The sequence below is a fragment of the Nycticebus coucang genome, chromosome 18 (genome assembly GCF_027406575.1).
Source record: "Nycticebus coucang isolate mNycCou1 chromosome 18, mNycCou1.pri, whole genome shotgun sequence".
NCBI classification, from domain to species: Eukaryota; Metazoa; Chordata; class Mammalia; order Primates; family Lorisidae; genus Nycticebus; species Nycticebus coucang.
Genome location: NC_069797.1, coordinates 37,931,184 through 37,951,319, shown reverse-complemented (window position 1 = coordinate 37,951,319; position 20,136 = coordinate 37,931,184). Strand labels below are relative to the sequence as shown.

Here is a 20,136-nt window from a genome sequence, read left to right as displayed (position 1 = left end):
ACTTTTAAGGTTACTTTTGATGTTAACCACCCTGGGTTTTTTTGGTTTTTCTTCTCTTTTTTTTTTTTGCAGTGATGCCACGGCACTCTACCCAGGGTGACAGCTTGAGACTGTCTCAAAAAAAAAAAAAGAATTTGCTTTGTGAGGCACGGTGACCCACACTGAGTGTGTGTGCACAGGCCAGAAGATGGCAGTGGCAGGGGAAGCAGAGTGAGGAGTTGGCGCAGCGCTTAGTCTCCCTGAAACGGGCCACCATGGTCCTCCACAACCCACAGTATGTCTGGCAGAGAAAATGGAAATGCAGAGAGTGGAGTCAGCAGAGAGTATAATTTTTGGAGATTTTAGCCCTGATGAATTTAATCAGCTCTTTGTGACTCCTGGCTCTCCAGTTGAGCTTTCTCCGTATAGCAGAACAGTTCTGTGTGGCACACAGGCTGCGGATAAACCCCCTGAGGGGCAAGAGTGTCACAGAATTGAATTTGGTGTTAATGAAGTAGTGGAACCCAGGGACATGCTGCCTAAAAGCCCCAGCTACAGTATTTCAAGCACATTGAACCCCCAAGAATTTATTCTTGGTTGTACAACTTCCAAACCAAGCCTGATGGCACAGATAAGAAAGCAAGCTACAGGGCGGCGCCTGTGGCTCAGTGAGTAGGGCGCTGGTCCCATATATCAGAGGTGGCGGGTTCAAACCTGGCCCCGGCCAAAAACTGCAAAAAATAAAAAAAGAAAGAAAGAAAGAAAGCTACAGCTGGCTGCTAGTATCCAGGCTCTGCCCTGGCTATGGATAGCAGTTGCAACGTGCAGGTGAAAGTTTTAACACAATGGTGTCTTAGGTGGTCTTGGACAAAGGGAGCATAAAAAGAAGAAAAAACGGCCACCTGGATATTATAGTCACTTGGAAGATGGTGACTGAGATAGTATTTCCACAGATGCCCTGGTCAATGGCCATGCCAATTCAGCAGTCCTGAACAGCATCAGCAGAGAGGATGCAGAATTTATGAGTGACATGCCTCCATCTGTTACACCCAGGACTTGTGACAGCCCTAGAACTCCACGGATTCTGTCAGTGACAATGTGCCTAATGGCCCTGTCCCTGGAGGTCTCAGCAATGATACCAGGACTGCAGAGCAGCCTGAGGGGGTCCACGGGACTGATTTTGATCAGTCCTGCTTCCCTGGAGAGGCTGGCAGAGACAACCTGTTAAGGACAGCTGGGGCTCAGCCCTATGTTGGTACTGACACCACTGAAAACTCTGGAGTTGCTAATGGGCAAATACTTGCATTCTCCGGTGAGGGCACAGCTGCCAGTGGGGTGGCACACAGAAAGCATAGACTTGGTTGGACCCGACTAAACCTGAGAGTGCTTCACCTTCTGCTGACAGCACGGTCTCTGCATCAGGCCCCCTTCCTGTCACCCAGCCCAAGTCCTGGGCCCGTCTCTCTCATGAGTCCAAGCCTTCTTCCTCTTCGCTCATGGCTTATGTGGAAACCAAACATTTCCCTCCTATCACATCTCCCCCTGGTCTCTGAAAAGCAGGTTGAAGTCAAAGAAGGGCTTGTTCCAGTTTCAGAGGATCCTGTAACCATAAAGATCGCAGAGCTGCTGGAGATTGTAACCTTAATACGTAAGCCAGTGTCACTGCAACCCTGGGGGCTGATCAGTAAAGGAAGATGGTGCCACATGAACGCCACACCGCAGGCACTAGCAGCATGCCCTCCAGTGTATCAGCTGATGAAGTTCATTATTCTACATTCAGAAGTGCAAAGGCCTTGTACATCAACACCTGTCGATGCCAGTTGCAGGGTATCCCATCCTCATCACCATTCATGTCAGTGCCTGCTGTGGCACCCCACTACCACTTGAATAAAACCAGCTAGGACACGGATTGAAGGTACATGCCCGCAAGGGGTGGGCTTCCCATATTCCAGGGAGAGCCCCTGGTAACCTCTGCTGTGGCCTTTTATTGAAGCATTATACAACAGGTATGGGGGCCCATGTACTGGAGCTACGTGATTAATGATCACCACATGCTCTTTCCCCATGGGCTCGGCTCCCACCCCACTGCACCACAAGTGTCCAAAGTATAACACCTGCTTGCTAACGAGTGACTGATTAACACGTCCAGTTACTTGAGAGCATGTCTCCAGGCAGAAAAGCATCTCCATGCTAGCTAGGAGACTGTCTCACTCCCAGCACCTCCCTCAAGAACCAGCCGCTGCTTCTACAAGCCTGGTGCTCGGTCATCAATGATAGATGGCTTTATTCAGCTAATGGATGAGTTTACTAATGTGCCAGTGCCTCCAAAACTGCCACAAGCTCTTGGGGATAAAATTGTAAGGGATGTCTGCCCTGGAGCTGCCTACATATATCTACAGACTCTTGACCATTAACAAGTCAAGCCTGGAAAGCGTTGACAGGAAGGTGCTGAGGAGTATGTAAGCTTCATTCTAAGTGGACTTCATGAGGAAATGCTGAACCTAAAAAAGCTTCTCTCACCAAATAATGAAAAACATACGATTTCCAATGGGCCTGAAAGCCACTCTCTTGATGAGTACAAGCAGGAAGAAGACGAAGGAAGTGGCTTGGTGCCCGTAGCACAGTGGTTACAGCGTCAGCCACATACAATGAGGGTGGTGGGTTCAAACCCAGCCCGGGCCTGCTAAACGACAATGACAACTACAACAAAAAATAGCCGGGCATTGTGGCTGGTGCCTGTAGTCCCAGCTACTTGGGAGGCTGAGGAAAGAGAATCGATTAAGCCCAAGAGTTTGAGGTTGCTGTGAGCTGTGATACCACAGCACTTGATCAAGGGCAACAAGTGAGACTCTGTCTCAAAAAACAAAAAAAAAAGATGAAGGAAGTGAGGATGCGTGGGAGCAAATGGGCCCCAGGAACAAGACTTTGGTCACCCACCAGGTAGATTTTGTTCAGACTCCAATCACCAACATTTTGGGTGGACACATCAGGTCTGTGGTTTACCAGCAGAGTTCAAAAAAATCTGCCAGTTTGTAACAATTTTTCGCATTGCACTTGGATATCTGATCTGAGAAGATACGTGCAGTGCAGGATACATTGGAAAGCTTGGTGGCAAGAGAATCTGTCCAAAGTTCTACCACAAAAACCAAGCAAGAGTTTGAGAGAAGTCGAAGAGTGACTCTTCAAAAACTCCCTCCTATTCTCGTGCTACACCTGATATGATTCATTTAGGAGAAGACTGGTGGATGTCAGAAGCTTATCAAAAACACTGAATATCCTGTGGACTTGCAGATTAGTAAAGAACTTCTTTCTCCAGGGGTTAAAAATAAGAATTTTATTTTTTAATTGGGTTTAATTAATTTATTTGTTTTTTGAGACAGAGTCTCACTCTGTGCCCTGAGTAGAGTGCTGTGGCATCATCATAGCTCATAGCTCAAATGGTTGGGTTCAAGGGATCCCCCTGCTTTAGCCTCCAGAGTAGCTGGGACTACAGGCATCCACCACAATGCCAGGCTAGTTTTTCTGTTTTTAGTAGACAGAGTCTCACTCTTGCTCAGGCTGCTCCTGGACTCAAGCAATCTACCCGTCTCGGCCTCCCAGAGTGTTAGGATTACAGGCGTGAGCCACCATACCCAGCCAAAAATAGGAATTTTTTTTAGGACACTATTAAAATTTGCTTTAATACTTCTTGGGGGGGAGTTTCACTTTTAGTGAATGAACGAGAAACGTTTTATAGTAGTAGTAGACTATTATTTTTATCTACCATGCCATGAATTCATAGGGAAGAGGTTCCAGTAGCTCAGGGAGGCACCTTGCCATTGAATGTGACAAAGCGTTGCATGACTTAAATTCATGGGGAATAGGTTCCAGCACCTTATATCACTGCTACATGGAGTCTATCGGTTATCCTGTGAGCTATGTTATAAACTTATTATGTCATGAATTCATGACATGGGGAATAAATAGGTTCCAGCACCTAAAAACATGTGTCCACTGATACTCCTGTGTGCTATGTTAGATGCTTATTATGCCATGAGTTCATAGGGAATGGGTTCCAGGAGCTCAGGCTGCTTTCTGTTAGTTCTCACACAGTGGGCTTCTCTGGATGGCGCAGGCTGGGGCTTCAGTTGAACCCAGGTACCTTTCTCTTTGGCTTCCTTCTTTTTCTGACCATTTTCCTTCACATGTTTCAGGAAGCTATCTCGACTCTTAGAGTGCTTAATATGCTCAATATGAACATTAATCCTCTTGGCAAGGATCTTACCCTTAACTTGTTTGTTTACAACAATGCCAGCAGCATGCTGGGTAACTCTGTAGACTCTTCCAGTTTTGCCATGGTAACATTTGTGTGGAATGCCTTTTTGAACAGTATCCATTCCCTTGATGTCTACAATGTCACCTTTCTTGTAGATTCACATATATGTGGCCAAAGGAACAACTCCATGTTTTCTAAAAGGCCCAGAGAACATGTATCGGGTGCCTCTCCTCTTTCCCTTTGTGTTCATCATTTTGGTGAATTACTGGAAGATGGTTGTCTCTGGCTGAAAGCCAAAAATAAGAGTTTTAAATGCCACAGGACATATTGCCTTTTTGCAGTGGTATCCCTTCATGGCAACAGCCCCACAGGTGTTCATTACACTACAGATATCTTCCAGATTTGTCTGACCTGCTGGCTGTGCATTGATGACCAGACAGTCCAGGTGATGAGCCAGTACTAGGTGCTGAAACCAACTGCTGAATGCACAGCCTACCTGCTGTATTACCACCAAGTGGGCCTGCTGTGGACCCTTTGTGCACTGTGGTGCCTGGTGCCGACTTTGTAGAACTTCATCTCTCACTACCTTCCTGCCTGTCGTTAGTGGCTCTGTAGAAACTCTCCCTTTTGTAAAAATGGGCTAGAATGAAAAAGACATTCCTCGGGGTTTGCACACAACATAGTTTATGTTGACTTCTAACTTCCAAATTAAAACCATTTGGTTGAAACTATTGCTCAAATATATACAAAACCCCATTATTTCCAAAATAAAGCTGATTCCTGAGATAAGAAAGTGGAACTTACATTTGATTCCCAGCCTAATCGCTTAGTGGAATAAATCCTGCACCAGCAACACTTGTTAAAAAAAAAAAAAGAATTTGTTTTGTCAAGTCAAGAGAGGGAGGAGGAGCTCTTCCCTGCACCCCTTCCTGTGAGAGATGATAAAAGCCGTGCTTCTGTTCAATTTCTTAAAAGTGTGGGAATGTGTGGTTTGCCGAAATTAACGTTGCCTACCCAGGAACTGCCAGTCTGGCAACAGGAATTTCCCTCCATCCCTCAGAGATTATGGAGAATCAATCCCTTGTCCCAGCCAACACACGTGGGTAGCTGCCACCTGCTGGCAGCCCCAGCTCCACCAAGCAGCTGTTTCTCCTCCATTCCTTCCTATGGCCTCTATAAACCATTGCTTTTAATGTTAAAATGTTATTTGCAAGGCTACTGAAAGATGTGACTGAGATAGTATTTCCATAGAAGCCCTGGTCAATGGCCATGCCATTTCAGCAGTCCTGAACAGCAAGGGTTTGTACAGAAAGTTAAAACTGTTTTCAACCTCCGTGTAACTGGTAGCCATGAATGGTTATGACTCACCCACCAATCACTGCTGTCCACACTACAGCAAGAGTCTTACATGAAAACCTGATAACACTTACAGCTTTGTTAGGGTAAAGTCCCCAAGCTTGGTGGTGTCCACAGATTTCTAAAAGGAAGCAAATGGAATAAGGCAGAATGTTGCAGCAACTATGTTCTTTTGGTAGGTAGGTAGGTACCACAGCTACCTACCAAACCCATGTGAGCAGTCCGACCAATCCTGAACAGACCTCATCCTCACCTCCCCCTGTCACCAGCCCCCCAACTCACACACACACACACACAAAACACACCAGGAATAACCAGCACTCCCTGTCTTAGGCTCTGCCCTAAGGGATTCTTTCTAGTTCGCACATCCATTGGAAATAGATGGGAGAAGAAATCTCTTCTTACATAGGCCTCAGCTGCTGGGGACTGGTACCCCAAAAGAGTCTATTTGCTCTTTGCAAGGGGATACACTGGGCCCTATGGGCTAGCCTGGGTCCTGCCCATCCTATCCCACGTTGCCCTACAAAGACTTCCAAGACACTGGCTCACAGGCAATCATGAGGAACACAATCCCTTGTAAATAACCTCAGAAACCAATTGGTGCCCAAGTGCCAAACTCAACCTATGTTGCCTGGATCCCAGAAACTCAGAGCATAGTGTGGCTATTTCCTCAGAAATTATCTACATTTATGAACCTCGAGGAACTCTATTACCCTGATGTTCAGATATACGGGGTTTTGGATTTCAGTACTAAGAAGGAAACAGCCCGCAGACCTTCGAGCCCCAAAGAGCAGTGCCAGAATGGCAGTCCAGCAGAACTGCACAGAGAAGTGCGGTGGCAGCCGTGTCCTCCTTTGTGTGGCACTCAGTATTTTATTGTATTGGAAGCATCTTCCTTACTTCTTTCTTTTTTAGACAGAGTCTGACTTTGTCGCCCTTGGTAGAATGCCATAGCGTTATAGCTCACAGCAACCTCCAATTCTTGGGCTCAATCTATTCTCTTGCCTCAGCCTCCAGAATAGCTGGGACTATAGGTGCCCACCACATGCCCGGCTATTTTTAGGGATGGGGTCTCGCTCTAGCTCAGGCTGATCTCAAACCTGTGAGCTTAGGCAATCCACCTGCCTCGGCCTCCCAGAATGCGGGGATTATAGGCGTGAGCCACCTCACCCAGCCCTTTCCTTACCTTACTCCCTTAAAGCTGATAAAGTCCTACCAAAGAGCACAGGGGTAAATTTTCCCTATCTCTGTAGCATGGTGGAGGCCCCTGCCCTTCCAGCTCTGCCCCCTGCATGCTCCCAGAAGCCAGAGGAGAAAGGACCTCTGGGGACTCTGGTGGCCTGCTCCTGACTAAGGGTCCCTGGGCCTGTGCTCCAAAGGGCCCCTTTCTCATCCCACCAGGCTGCCCAGCCTTGTCTCAATCACTCTGAAACCCCCCTGCTTCTTTCTGTGTCCTCTCTGCTCCCAGAGGCTCCCAAGTGGTGACATCTGGCCTCACCCCATGCTGTCTCTGGATAAGTCTGCCAGGTCTAGAGCTAAGAGTTGGCTATGCTTGGGCAGGAGAGGAGCACTCTGGGCAGCACCCATGCCCCAGGGCCACCCCTTATCCTCGTCCTCTTACTGGTGATCCACAGTGGACCAGACCCCCGAGGGGTGGGGAGAGCATGGCTTTTCAGGATCTGAGCCCAAGAGCTGGGGAGAACCTCACTAGCGGCCAGCGTGTCCACACGGCAGTGTCTCCATAGTGGCGCCAGCACTTCATCATCTCACCTGAGTCAGCCCCTGGTGTCTGGTTGGAGACTCCACCACTCCAGAGTGCCATGGAGGGCACCAAGCATCAACAGCCAATAGCCATGGCTATCGCTGAGAGGTTCCTCCACATCCCCACGCCCTCCCCACCTCTGCTGTTCGGCCACTGGACAGGCACCACTGCACGCCCTCACCTGGGCTGGCACAGGCAGCGGTGGCTCTGGTTTGAACCACCCCCATGCACCCTGTCACTGCCCCACCCACCCACCCAGGAATAGGGGAAGAGGAGAAGATAGAAAATCGAGCCTCCTCCTAAGGACATGATTGCCCACTCTATTTCTTATCACTGAGATTTCTTTTTGCCGTGTGCAGCTAAGGCGAGGATTCTTAGCCTCACCAGGACTCTGAGATTCAGCAGCTGGTGGTGACAGGAGCTGGTGTTGGCATTCAGAAAAAGATGAAGCAGAGCAAATTATTTTCTGGGCACCTGCAATGTGCTGGCTACACACCAGGGACACAAACAGGCCCAAGAAAGCCAACGGCAGGAAGAGCAGGCTGCCAGGAGAGCAGAAGCAGACTGCCACATCCTAGGAGAGTAAGTGTGGCACCAGTGGGAGCTCCAGGAAGGGTTACCCAGTTCCCTTCCAGCTCCTGCTCTCACAGGAGCCCTTGGCCTCTTCTGTGGAAGAGACCTTTCTCCATTTCACCACTGCCAGCTCTCTTGCCCAGAACCTGTAAGTTACCCAAACACGCAAGGCGAGGTGGCCACCATTCCTCAGGGAATTTACAATTGTGACCTGTGCTTCCTGTCAGTCCCTTATTGGCATAAGTGACCTATTGGTATAGATTCACGAATGGGTTCCACTCATGCTGGTATCGTATTTTAACTCCCCTCCCAGGAAATGAGAATGTCAAAAGGATTAAAGGCAGGAGACTCATTAATATTGACAGTTAATATGCTAAGAACCAAGTGCTTTAGATCATTATTTTATGTAATCCTCACAACTGTAAGAGAAAGGTATTGCTCACTTTTTAAATTAAACATTTTAAAACTGAAACAAAGGGCGGCAACCTGTGGCTCAGTCAGTAGGGCGCCGGCCCCATATACCGAGGGTGGCGGGTTCAAACCCGGCCCCGGCCAAACTGCAACCAAAAAATAGCTGGGCGTTGTGGCGGGCGCCTGTAGTCCCAGCTGCTCGGGAGGCTGAGGCAAGAGAATCACTTGAGCCCAGGAGTTGGAGGTTGCTGTGAACTGTGTGAGGCCACGGCACTCTACCCAGGGCCATAAAGTGAAACTCTGTCTCTACAAAAAAAAAAAAAAAAAAAGAAACAAAGGCTAAATATGGTGGCTCATGACTGTAATCCTGGCACTATAGAGGCCAAGGTAGAAGGATCCCTTGAGGTAAGGAGGTCAGACCAGCCTGAGCAACAGAGCAAGACCCCATCTGTAAAAAAGAAAATTACCCAGGTGTACTCGGGAGGCTGATGCAGGAGGATTGCTTGAGCCCCAGAGTTTAAAGCTACAGTGAGCTATGATAAGGCCACTGCACTCTAGCGCACCAGACAGAGGGAGATCGTGTCTCAAAAAATAAAAAAATAAAATAGTACTACATTCATTCTAGACTGCTAAATGTTCAGCAATCCCATTTGGTGGCTGACTTTGTTATTCACTTAATGGTGTCTTTTGATGAATTGAAATGCCTAATTTTAGTAAAGTCCAATTTATTGATATTTCTCTTTGCAGTTAGTATTTTTATGTCTCACTTAAGAAATACTTGCTTACTCCAAATCATGAAGACATTCTCCAGTGTTACCTTCTAGAATCATGGTCCCCAACCTTTTGGGCACCAGGGGTTTATTTCATGGAAGACAATTTTTCCATGGACTGGTAGTTTTGGGATGATTGATGCATACTACATTTATTATATACTTTATTTCTATTATTATTACATGTGATATATAATGAAATAATTGGACAACTCACCATAACACAGAATCAGTGGGGGCCCCGAGCTTGTTTCCTGTAACTAGACAGTCCCATCTGGGGGTTATGGGGAGTAACAGATGAAGCTTCACTTGCTTACTGGCCTCTCACCTCCTGCTGTGAGGCTGGTTCCTAATGGGCCTCAGACCAGTACTGGTCCACAGCCCAAGGGTCGGGGACCACAGTTCTAGACGATGTCGGGTTCTATTTTGCACATTTTTTTATGTCTTGTTCGATTTTGTGTGCTACTATTTAGGAAAGGATTATGTACTTGTAACGATAAAAGATGTTGGCCTAAAATGCTCCTATGGTATAATGCCCTTGTCATCAAAGTTATGTTGTCCTCAGAGAAAGAGCTGAAACTGTCCCTTTTGTATTCTCTGGAAGAATTTGTATAAAACTGGTATTCTTTCTTCTTACTAAATGGGCCTGGGTTTTCCTTGTGGGAAGGGTTTTTATTATTACTATCATTGATGTTGTTGCTCCTGCAGACATACTTTATTCAAAGGGCATAGTATTATTCAAAGTTTCTATTTATTCTTTTCTCAGTTTGATAAGTGATCTCTCAGCCCCTTATCACACCTCTCGGACTCTCACCCTCCCCTTGCAAATTGGCAAATATCCTGAGTGAAAAAGCCTCCTCAAGAAAGCTGGGTTCCTTCTTGGTGCTTCCCTTTTTGCTGCTCATCACCCCTCAAGGCCTCACCGGCTGCACAGCTCTTAGGCGATTTATTTTTTGACAGAGTGTCACTCTGTCACCCTGGGTAAAGTGCCATGGTGTCACAGCTCACAGAAACCTCAACCTCTCCGGCTCAAGTGATCCTCTTTGCCTCAATCTCCCGAGTATCTGGGACTACAGGCACCCACCACAATGCCTAGCCAGCTTACTCTGTTTTTAGTAGAGATAGGGGTCTCAGTCTTGCTCAGGCTGGTCTCAAACTTCTGAGCTCAAGCAATCCACCTACCTCAGCCTCCCAGAGTGCTAGTATTACAGGCATGCCTGTGGTCCCAGCTACTTGAGAAGCTGAAACAAGAGGATCAGATTTTTGTGAGCCCAAGAGTTTGTGGTTGCTGTGAGCTATGATGATGCCATGGCACTCAACCCAGGGTGACTAAGACTCTGTCTCAAAAAAAAAAAAAAAAGAACCACAAATCTGACTGTTATGCTCTTTACCCAATGCTGAGATCATAACTGTTTAACTGTTGACCTTTCAATAAATGTGGGTAGAATTAGGGCACACTGAGACGACAGTACTAGATTATTGCTATCTTAATCATGCTAGAAAGGCAATAATAACAGAGAAATTCAGCTTTCCAAACCTATTACTTGTGTCATTCTTTCGTGGCTAAGCCTGACATAACAGAACATGTTCCTTTATCTGCCCAACGTACACACTTTTGTAGCAGCACACCTCTTCCATGCTTTAGTAACCGTAATCAGTCCATGTCAATCACTTAAGGACGGATGCCTTCTTACCCCAGACTTTTATGTGTGACCCAGGCCTAGCCACTTAGCACTCCACCCAAGACATGACCGGTTCACGAATGGACAAGTGACCTTAACTAGACATACCAGAATTATCGCAGGAATTTTGCTGGGTTATTAAGAATACTCCTTTCTCTTCTCTTCCATAATGAACTATAACAACTACATAAGTCTAAAGCTACTGGGAAGTATCCTTCATAGCACATGAAGAGAGCCTTCCAGAGAGTGAGGTCAACTCAGAGGGAATCAAAGACAGGACACAGATGAGAGACAGAGAGAAAGACACACACACGGAGAATAACGCGGGTGACATTTGAACCTCTGGGTCTAACAATGTCAGGCCTTTCCCCAGATAGTCAAGACATAGGAGCCAACGGATTATTTATTTTTTGCTTGAAGTACTTGGAGTTGGTCTTATTTATACTCATCATGTTTCTTTTGATCCAAAGACTTCCCCAAGCAAATTGCAAAGGTCATGTTATAGTGTTGAACATAAACTGCATTTCCATCCTAGTAGAGTGATGGGAATGGGCACGGGACTGGGACAGCACATTGTAGGTGAACAGCCCAATTCAAGCAGTTGGGAGAGAGAGTACAAACCCCAGCACAGATCAGCATCCAAACACAACACTACTCAAATACCCGGCAGTTCCTATTTTACCACACAATCCATTTTCCAAATTATAAAGAACTTAAGCCCATTGTCCTGGTCTTCACAATTACCCAACTTGTCTTCTAATCTTGGGTGAAAATTATTCTAGAGATTTCTGGAACATGACAAATGTAAGGAAACGGGGAGCAAGAGAGCCAGTAAACATCCAAACAAAAGGGAAGATCCACGACTCAGGGAACAATCAAGTCTTTGTTTTATATTGAGACTTCATTGTCACTGCTATGATCCCTAGATGACCTGACACTCTGTCAGTACCCAGCCCAGGACTCCACACAGGACAGAACCAGTCTCAGTAGCCCTGTGGGCCCCTGTCTAGGACACTGGCTTAATGAAGCCATAATCCATGCACTTGACGAGACACTCCCGGGCTGTCTCAACCACTTCTGCCTTCTTCTCATCTGGCTCCTGTTTGCCCACCATGGTCAGGATCTCCAGCAGCTCACTCTCCACCAGCTTCTTGGCCAGCTCAGCGTCAGCCGCCAGCAGGTTGTAGGCAATGACCAGGCCCCGGTGTTGGACTGACAGCTGGTCATGCAGGCAAAGCCGCTGTAGGATCTCCAACCACTGGGATGTCTGGAGAAGGGGGAAAGGGCAAGGAAGATTCTAAGTTGGAGTGTGTTTCCCTGAATACATGTGTTGGAAATTTGGTCCTGATGTGGTGGTGTTGGGAGTTGGTTAGGTTGTTAAGAGGAATTAATGTTGCTCTCATGGGACTGTGTTAATGAGTAATTTTTTGCTCTTGAAGGACTGGGTCAGTTACCACAAGAGCCCCTCATGGCCCCACATACTGCCTTTCACATTTTGCCCCTCTCACACGCACCCACTTCCCCTTCCACTTCTCTACCGTGTTATGACACAGCATCAGGCCAGCACAGGAACTGACCAGACACAGCTGCCCAGTCTTGTGCTTCCCAGTCTCTAGAACCATGAGCCAATCTAAATCTCATATATATATATATATATAAATTACCCAATCTGGTATTCTGTTACAGCAACAGAAAACAGACTAAGTAAAAGAGAAGGATTAGCAGAATAGGTGGGGAAACAGAGGAGATTTGGAGACAAGATAAACAAAAACTATTGGCTAGACCCACAGCTAAGTAATTTAGCTGTAGTCACACATCTGGAAATAGGATTAACATCCCCCTACCCACTTATTTTTTAGGCAGCTTGAGAAGCAAAGGGTCAGGCCCAGATGCCCTTTGGGACATGAGTGCCAGGCATGCAAGATGTGCTGTCTACCAGCCCTGACTTTAATTGGAATCAACACGAGAGTCTGGAGTATATTCTCTCCTCCATTCCCAGTTGTAAAGCAAAACAACTGCTGTACATGGCAGGCAGGAATCTAGATTACTCTGATCACCTCAGGAGATGGAAATGAAGCTGATGATAGAACCAGGAGGCTTGGCTCCTGTATCATTCAACAGACATAAACAAGGCAGCAGAAAAGAATAGTCATCAGCATGGACTGGAGAGCCCAGTGTTCAGGTCTCAGCTCAGCCACTCACTAGGTATATAACCTCAGTGAAGTTATTTGCCCCTTCTAAGCTCAGGATCCTCATCTGTCATCTGCTGTTCCTACCACTAACATTGTAAGGATTCAATGGGATGATACATGAAAAGAGCTTTGCATAAGGGCTGGAGTGTAGAAGTGCTCAGCAGGTGGAAGTGGACAGGGGTGACAATTTAAGACACCATCACGAAGATTTTCCCCCTTGTGCTCCTTCATACTGTTACCCTCACCTGACATCTGTCAGAAAGGATCCCTTTAACATGCACTGCTTTCAGATGGCAGACAGACACAGACAGAAATAAAGGCAAATTCTCAGCTTCTGAGTGTCTAAGCAGACTTTTGCAAACTCTGCACTGAGTCTCCTTCCCCAAGGAAAGGAAATCAAGTTCAGCCAGCTGTGCTAGGGCCCAGCTGTGCTGATGGCCAACTGATAATGGACCCAGGCTTATCACTACCTGGGTCATTGGAGGCTCAAGAGCAAAGAGGAGAGAAGCTCAGCAGGAGAAAGGCCTGCAGGGCAGGAGGAACTGTTGCTTCCCGAGGCATAACCAGCTGATGGGAGACTGCTGTGTTCAACATCCAACATGGCCACAGGGTCACACAAAAAATGGGTCTGGGCAGCTTCACAGACTCCCCAGGATGCCCATGTCAGGACAAAAATGCAGCCAAGATTTCTGAGCTTCCCCAGGAGGAACAAAGAAATGGCCAAGAGTGGTCGGCAATCTGGAAGGATTCTAATTCTTTCCCAACGAATTGCTGTACAGCCTTGGGCAAGTTACTTTTTTACACATCAGTTTCCTCATCTGTAAAGCAGGGATGATAATCATAATATCCACCTCACAGGGTGGTCGGGAGATTGAAATGATTTGATATATGCAAACATTTAGGGCTAGGTTGGTCTTCAGTACATGCAAGAAGTCACAGAGCATCCCGCAAGGACCTGACGACAGGAGCTACGTGACCAGTTACTCCAGCAGGGGCTGCTCTAGGGCAGAGTTTCAGAGTATGGTCTCCAGGCTAGAAGCAGCCCACCCCCACGCTACTGAATCAAAATACCTGGGGAAACTGTTTTAATGAGCTCCCAGGAGATTCTCATATGTGTTACAGTTGTAAGAAGTCTGAGGGAAAGAGGCTGAAACCCAAAGACCATGCAGGATGAGCTACATCCAGGAGAAACGCCCTCCCCTGGTGCCAGGACGACAGAAGCCCTCTTGGGACTTAGAGCTCATACCCACCCGTGTGCACGCACCCTAAATTGGCTACCTAAGAGGGCTTGCCTTTCAACCAGACGTGAGCACATTTGAATTGAGATGTCTACATCTTTCACTATCAGGGGAGATCAAGTGTCCACAAATTAAGTTCAGTTTGGTGAAATAAGACAATTTCATTGTGCACCCCCATGCTTGTGACTATCTAAATATTCCCATTACACCAGCTGTGATGGTCCCCGTCCTGCCATAGGAGCTGGCCGTCACACCCACTGCAGAGAATCTGCAGCCTCTTTTCCAAACCATGAGCTCCCTGGGGTATCCCAAGCACTTTCACGTTTCACTCTGCAGCGGTAGTTATCAGTATTATTGAGTAACAAGATATATGCGCCGCCATAGGCAATGGGGAAACTACAGTGGGAGGAACTGAAGCTAGCCCACTTGGGATGTCCAAATAATGAATGTAAGGTGCTAGAGGGTAGAGACCCTCCTCTCTCTAGGTGATAGGAACAGACCCCTGGGGGATGGGAGGGGTCACTGCAGGGGTCTGGCCTCTCTAGAGGATCATCTGTGGTCTGTGGGTGGGGAGATTCCCCAGAGCCCACTTGGCCCCTTCTTGGCCCTAGGGCCAGCTCTCACCACTTGTGTCATCTTGAGGCACAGTTTCTTGTGTGCTGCGGTCAGCATGGCCAGGGCCCCTGCAGCCGCATTCTGCACCTTCTCATCATCCTCCCCACAGAGCAGCACCACCAGCTTCAGCCTGTCATTTCCGTCAGCCAGGAACCTCTCCTGGACCTGTGGGCGACAGGTGCATAGCTCAGAGAAAAATGCTCATCACCTGCCCAACCTGAAGAGAGGAAAAAGGCATCTGAAGTTCTCTGAGCCAGGATCACTGGGAGTTTTCCTTTGAGCAACTTATTCATGCCACCTCCCCCAGGAAGCCTTCCCTGATTGGCTGGGAGAATTCGTCCAGCTGAATGTAAAGAAAATAAGGGATTCCCATACAGTGTGCTTCACCACATCTGCCTACATTCAGCTTTCCACACCAGGGGAAAGGGGGAGGCGTGGGAAGTAGATGGCACCCCATGAACTGTGTTTCGTTTTCTTTGGGGGAAGCTTGGAAGGTTTATCCCACAATAAACGGGCTTCCTGGGTCTACCAAATGACTCTGCAGAGATTTGGGCAGGAGTTGGGGAAAATTAGGGAGTTTGGGAAGAGTCTCCCAGGGCCCAGGGCCCTGACATGGCCCAGACCCCTGCAGGATCTCACTCCACCGCTCTGCACTACTGTAAAATCTGGTTGGTTAAGTTTAAGGGCATTTTATTAGGTTGGGTTTCCTGGTAGTGAAAGGGGAACTCCAAAAGGGGATGAACAGGGCACAGTGGTTCATGCCTGTAATCCCAGGACTCTGGGAGGCTGAGGGAGGTGAATCACTTGAGCTCACAAGTTCAAGACCAGCCTGAGCAAGAATGAGACCTTGTCTCTAAAAAATAGCCGGGCATTGTGGCCGATGCCTGTAGTCCCAGCTACTTGGGAGGCTGGGGCAAGAGAATCGCTTGACCCCAAGAGTTTGAGGTTGCTGTGAGCTATGACACTATGGTACTCTACTGGGGGCAAGAAAGTCAGACTCTGTCTCAAAAAAAAAAAGGGGGTAGGGGAGTGAAAGTCACAACTGCTTAAGTATGACCCTCCTCCTGCATCTCCCTGAAGCTGGAGCAGTGGTCACCAAAGGTGAGAGTATGGCAAAGGTGGTCCCTCTCATGGGGCACAGTTGCTAGGAACTAGCCGCCCCGCCAGGTCTAGATACCACCATTACCACCACCACCCTATCCACACACACAGCTAGAGGTGGTGGTACCTAGTTCTCATTGATAGGAGTCTCAGCAGAAGTGACTAGTGTCACTTTCAGGCCACCATGGTTGAGTACTACCAGCACCTCTCCCATAGTCTCTCCCCATTCATCATTGGAATGGAGAAGGGTGGCACAGGGTGATGCTCAAGGCATTCCATCCTGCTGAGACCACCGTGGATTTTTATTTGAGTTGTTGCACCAGCTAGTGCCCCCTAGAGAAGGCTGCTGCCCACCTCCCATTGTCTCTACCCCCAGCCTCCCCACCCTGCCCTCCTTGGACAAACTCTTTCTTCCACACAGCTCCCAGGCCCCCAGCCCCAGGTAACTTTATTTCTCCTGACTTTAACAGGCTTTGATGGGAGGCAGTGCTCCGCCCAAGACATAGGCATCAAGGGTAAATAGATGGGGTTCCAGACCAGCCCGTACATGAGGGCCCAGGAACACAACTGGGCCTGGCCCTCACGTGAAGGCATGAAGGACGTCAGACTTAGGCTCTGTTGTTAATCTCTGAGATCAGGCCCACAGCCACAGCTGGCAGAATGGGGAAAACAAAACATTCACCAGACGGTTATAATTTGTCTCATTACTGGACCATGAGGCCTATAGCATGATCTGAATTCATTTTCTTTTTATAAATCCTATAATTATTCTGTGAAGAGCACACTTAGATTGCATTGCAATTGAATTGAATTGAATTGCAATTGCAATTGCAATGTCATTGCTTTGAATCGGTGGTCAATAGAAGTTCATTCATTACACGTTAACATTAAAATTATTCTAAAATAGGAAGGAGGGAGGGGGGTGGGGCCTTGGTGTGTGACACACCTTTTTGGGGCAAGACACGATTGTGAGAGGGACTTTACCTAACAAATGCAATCAGTGTGACCTGGTTTCTTATACCCTCAATGAATCCCCAACAATAAAAAAATTTTAAATATATATATTCTAAAATAGTTTGTAAATTTGGCATTTCTTCTTCTTTTAAATATATCTGGAGCTTCAATAAATGCAAGTGGTCTCAGCTTCTCTTGACCTTGCAGAGGCCTTGGTCCCTCAATCTGCTTTGTTACAGGGTTATTTGGGACCAAGTAACTTAGAGAAACAGGACCTTCTGCCTCACCTAGCCCAAGCTTTGGAGTCAAAGCCCCAGCACCGGACAATACGACTTTGTGTTTCTTCTTTCTTTCTTTTTTTTTTTTTTTTTGTGGTTTTTGGCTGGGGCTGGGTTTGAACCTGCCACCTCCGGCATATGGGACCGGTGCCCTACTCACTGAGCCACAAGCGCCGCCCGTGTTTTTTCTTTCATGTACATATTTCTCTTAAGAACCCTCTGGTATGGGAGGCCTATAATCTAGGAAAGATTTGGGCCTACCTAATACTACAGTACTAGCCCCCGTCGCACCACAGGTCCTGACCTCTGGCCTGCCTCTCTCTCGACCTGCCCCAGCCCCACCTCACCTCCTTGTTGACCACCATGTTGCACATGCACTCGGTGGCTGCCTGTCGCAGCTGGTCATGATTCTCAAACATGTAGTTCTCAATGTCTGGTAAGGCCCTCTCCTTAAAGATCTTCTGCCTAGAGTGGGCGGGTGGAAGAAGAGAGGTTCTTGAGTCTTCTGGAGTGAGGATATAGTTTCTGTCCATCCAGAGACCATTCCTGCATCCTGGTGGGGTCCCTCCCACATCCCCAGCCTGCAAGGTTGTGCGGCATTGAACCTCCCTCCAGCTCCAGAGGGAGTACCCACAAGCATAAACTCAATGACATAGCATAGCCCCCTGGCCACCCCAGTGGGCTCTGTGATGACCACATCACCCAACTGAAGAGGCTCTGCATCATTGCTGGGAAAGAGAAATTCTTTCTTTCTTTCTCTTTCCTATAGGACATGAGGCAAAGAAGATAGAAAGTCCAGGGCTTCCCTTGTGACCACAAAAGAGCACGAAAAGCCACCTGAGGATCGAAACAACCCATAAAGGAGAGGAGAAACAGAGACACTGAGGACCCAGGGAAGCTTTGTAGCCCCTGCATCAAGCCGTACCTGAGTCTGGTTGTCCCAGAGTCTCAGCTTGCATGAAGCAGCAGACGTCCTCTGGGCTTATTATGCCCATTAGAATTGAGTCTTCTGCTACTTGCAAGCAAAAGAAACCCAACCCAACACATTCCTCCATACTCAGTACTCTTTATCCCCACCCATCTGCCTGGGTGGCTTTTGTGAAGTGCCTTTGTGATGTCCTTCATGTACACTTCACCCTGTGGGCTTTCTGAGAGCTAACCTGCCTTTGATGTCATCCTCTGAGCAGAGCAGTTTTCACACATCGTGTGTGTGTGTGAACCAAACTCCTCTCTCCACCCCTGCTCCCTCCACTCTGCCCCACTCACCGGAGTTTGTCACTCCGCCCGGACAGGTTGGTGAGGCCTAGGAGAGCCTCATAGTTTTGGATGCCGTCCCTCTGTGTGTCCAGGAGACTCACGAGGGGCCGTACCACCTCATACACCTGGGCGGGAGGCGGGAAGGGTTGGGTCAGGCGGGGACCACACTCCCCCAGCACCTTACAGTTCTAGGCCCAGCTTTAGATCTTCCTAAGTGTTTTTGTCCCAGTTAACGTTCACAATGATCCTAAGAGGCAGGATTATTTCCTTTACTCTGTAGATGAGATAACTGGATTTGGGAAGGAGAATTCTATTATTTGGAGGGAGAATCAAGCCTGGAATCTAGGTGCCACCAAGGCATTTCCCATCCTGTGACAACACCAGGCCCTGCTCTCAGGATAGGTTGAGGTAACAAGGGGAAAGCCTCCTAGAAGCAAAAGAGACTTCTCCTGCTGCCCCACCCCACTCATCCAATCACCCACCCTCTCCCCAGGGAAGGCGATGTCCGGATTGGAGACAGCAGCGATCTTTGCCAGGGCATGGGCTGCCTTCACCTTGCCCACATCTGTGCCCTCCAAAGCCAGGGGGATCAGGGCCTGCAAGAAAGAGCAAGATAATAAACAACTCAGCTGTGGAAAACAAATACTTAATCACAATTCACTGCCCCTGGTGCCCAGTACGCATCGAAGTCTTTACCCTCGCTCCCTCCAACTCACTCAAATGTTCCTTCAGCTCTTAGAAAAATAAATAATTCAACATTTTACTTTTGACTTTTACTTTTGACCAAGCCAACCCCATCATAACAGCAGCCATTTACTGAGTACCTACTGTGAGCCAATAATTTCTGTATGTTTTCTCTAATTGGTGTAACATTTTGCTAAGAGAGTCTGTGATTTTCCCTCTATTTTCCAGATAGAAGAAATAGTGGATCAAGGAGATTAACTAACTTGCCCAAAGTTATATAGCCAAATAAGAAGAGCAAGGTCCCGGGCGGCACCTGTGGCTCAAGGAGTAGGGCACCGGTCCCATATGCCGGAGGTGGCAGGTTCAAACCCACCCCTGGCCAAAAACCACAAAAAAAAAAAAAAAAAAAAGAAAGAAAGAAAGAAGAGCAAGGTCCCAACTCCAAGTCTCCCACATCGGTCTTTGCTCCAGGCTTCCTTCCAATAGCAAAGAGGAGAAATGGGATCTAAAAGTACATACCATGACCCAGCGCAAAGTCAAGCGAAATTGGTTGGGGGCTGTGAGCACTGAGACAGATAACTGAGTGACTGTCTTCCAGAAGGTTGGGTTGGGCCAGGGAGTACATTATTCCTGGGTCAGGCCAGGAGCATGCATGGTGTACACACCGTACACCTACACACACACACACACACACAGAGTATGCTTCTCCCCTGTGGAACACCTTCCAGGATGGCAATGACCTTGTCCTGCCCAATTACCTTGCCACCACCTTGAGCCACAATGGTGCCTCGGTCCTTCGGATTGTCACACAGTGCCAGGAAGACCCTGTAGGATCACCAAGAAAGGAGAACATTTACTGCATCAGCGCACCCTTCCAGGGATCAGCAAGCCAGTGACACTCTGGGACAAATAGTGAAACCCTGGAAAGTACAACTTATGTTCCCAGAATTAGCCTCTTTGGGAAGATACTGCCATGAGGCTGGGAAGAAAATGAGGTCAAGTGAGGCTTCAAAGAGACCCTCATTCATA

At 47.8% G+C, this 20,136-nt stretch overlaps 1 protein-coding gene and 2 pseudogenes across 1 annotated transcript in view; 1 reads left to right on the top strand and 2 right to left on the bottom strand.

The window, feature by feature from the left end:
* The first annotated feature begins 1,683 nt into the window (after positions 1 to 1,683).
* LOC128571077 (ubiquitin carboxyl-terminal hydrolase 10-like) lies at positions 1,684 to 3,140 on the top strand (annotated as a pseudogene).
* An 864-nt stretch (positions 3,141 to 4,004) lies between these two features.
* Positions 4,005 to 4,490, bottom strand: LOC128570707 (60S ribosomal protein L21-like; annotated as a pseudogene).
* Positions 4,491 to 11,153: 6,663 nt separating this feature from the next.
* UNC45B (unc-45 myosin chaperone B) overlaps positions 11,154 to 20,136 on the bottom strand; it is a 34,005-nt gene continuing 25,022 nt past the window's right edge. Inside the window, exons 15-20 of the mRNA XM_053569160.1 lie at positions 19,866 to 19,932; positions 18,906 to 19,019; positions 18,433 to 18,548; positions 17,514 to 17,631; positions 14,843 to 14,998; positions 11,154 to 12,055 (exon numbers count right to left, since the gene is read on the bottom strand). Coding sequence (XP_053425135.1) covers positions 11,795 to 12,055; positions 14,843 to 14,998; positions 17,514 to 17,631; positions 18,433 to 18,548; positions 18,906 to 19,019; positions 19,866 to 19,932 — 832 coding nt within the window. The 3' untranslated portion in view covers positions 11,154 to 11,794. The remainder of the gene's footprint in view (positions 12,056 to 14,842; positions 14,999 to 17,513; positions 17,632 to 18,432; positions 18,549 to 18,905; positions 19,020 to 19,865; positions 19,933 to 20,136) is intronic.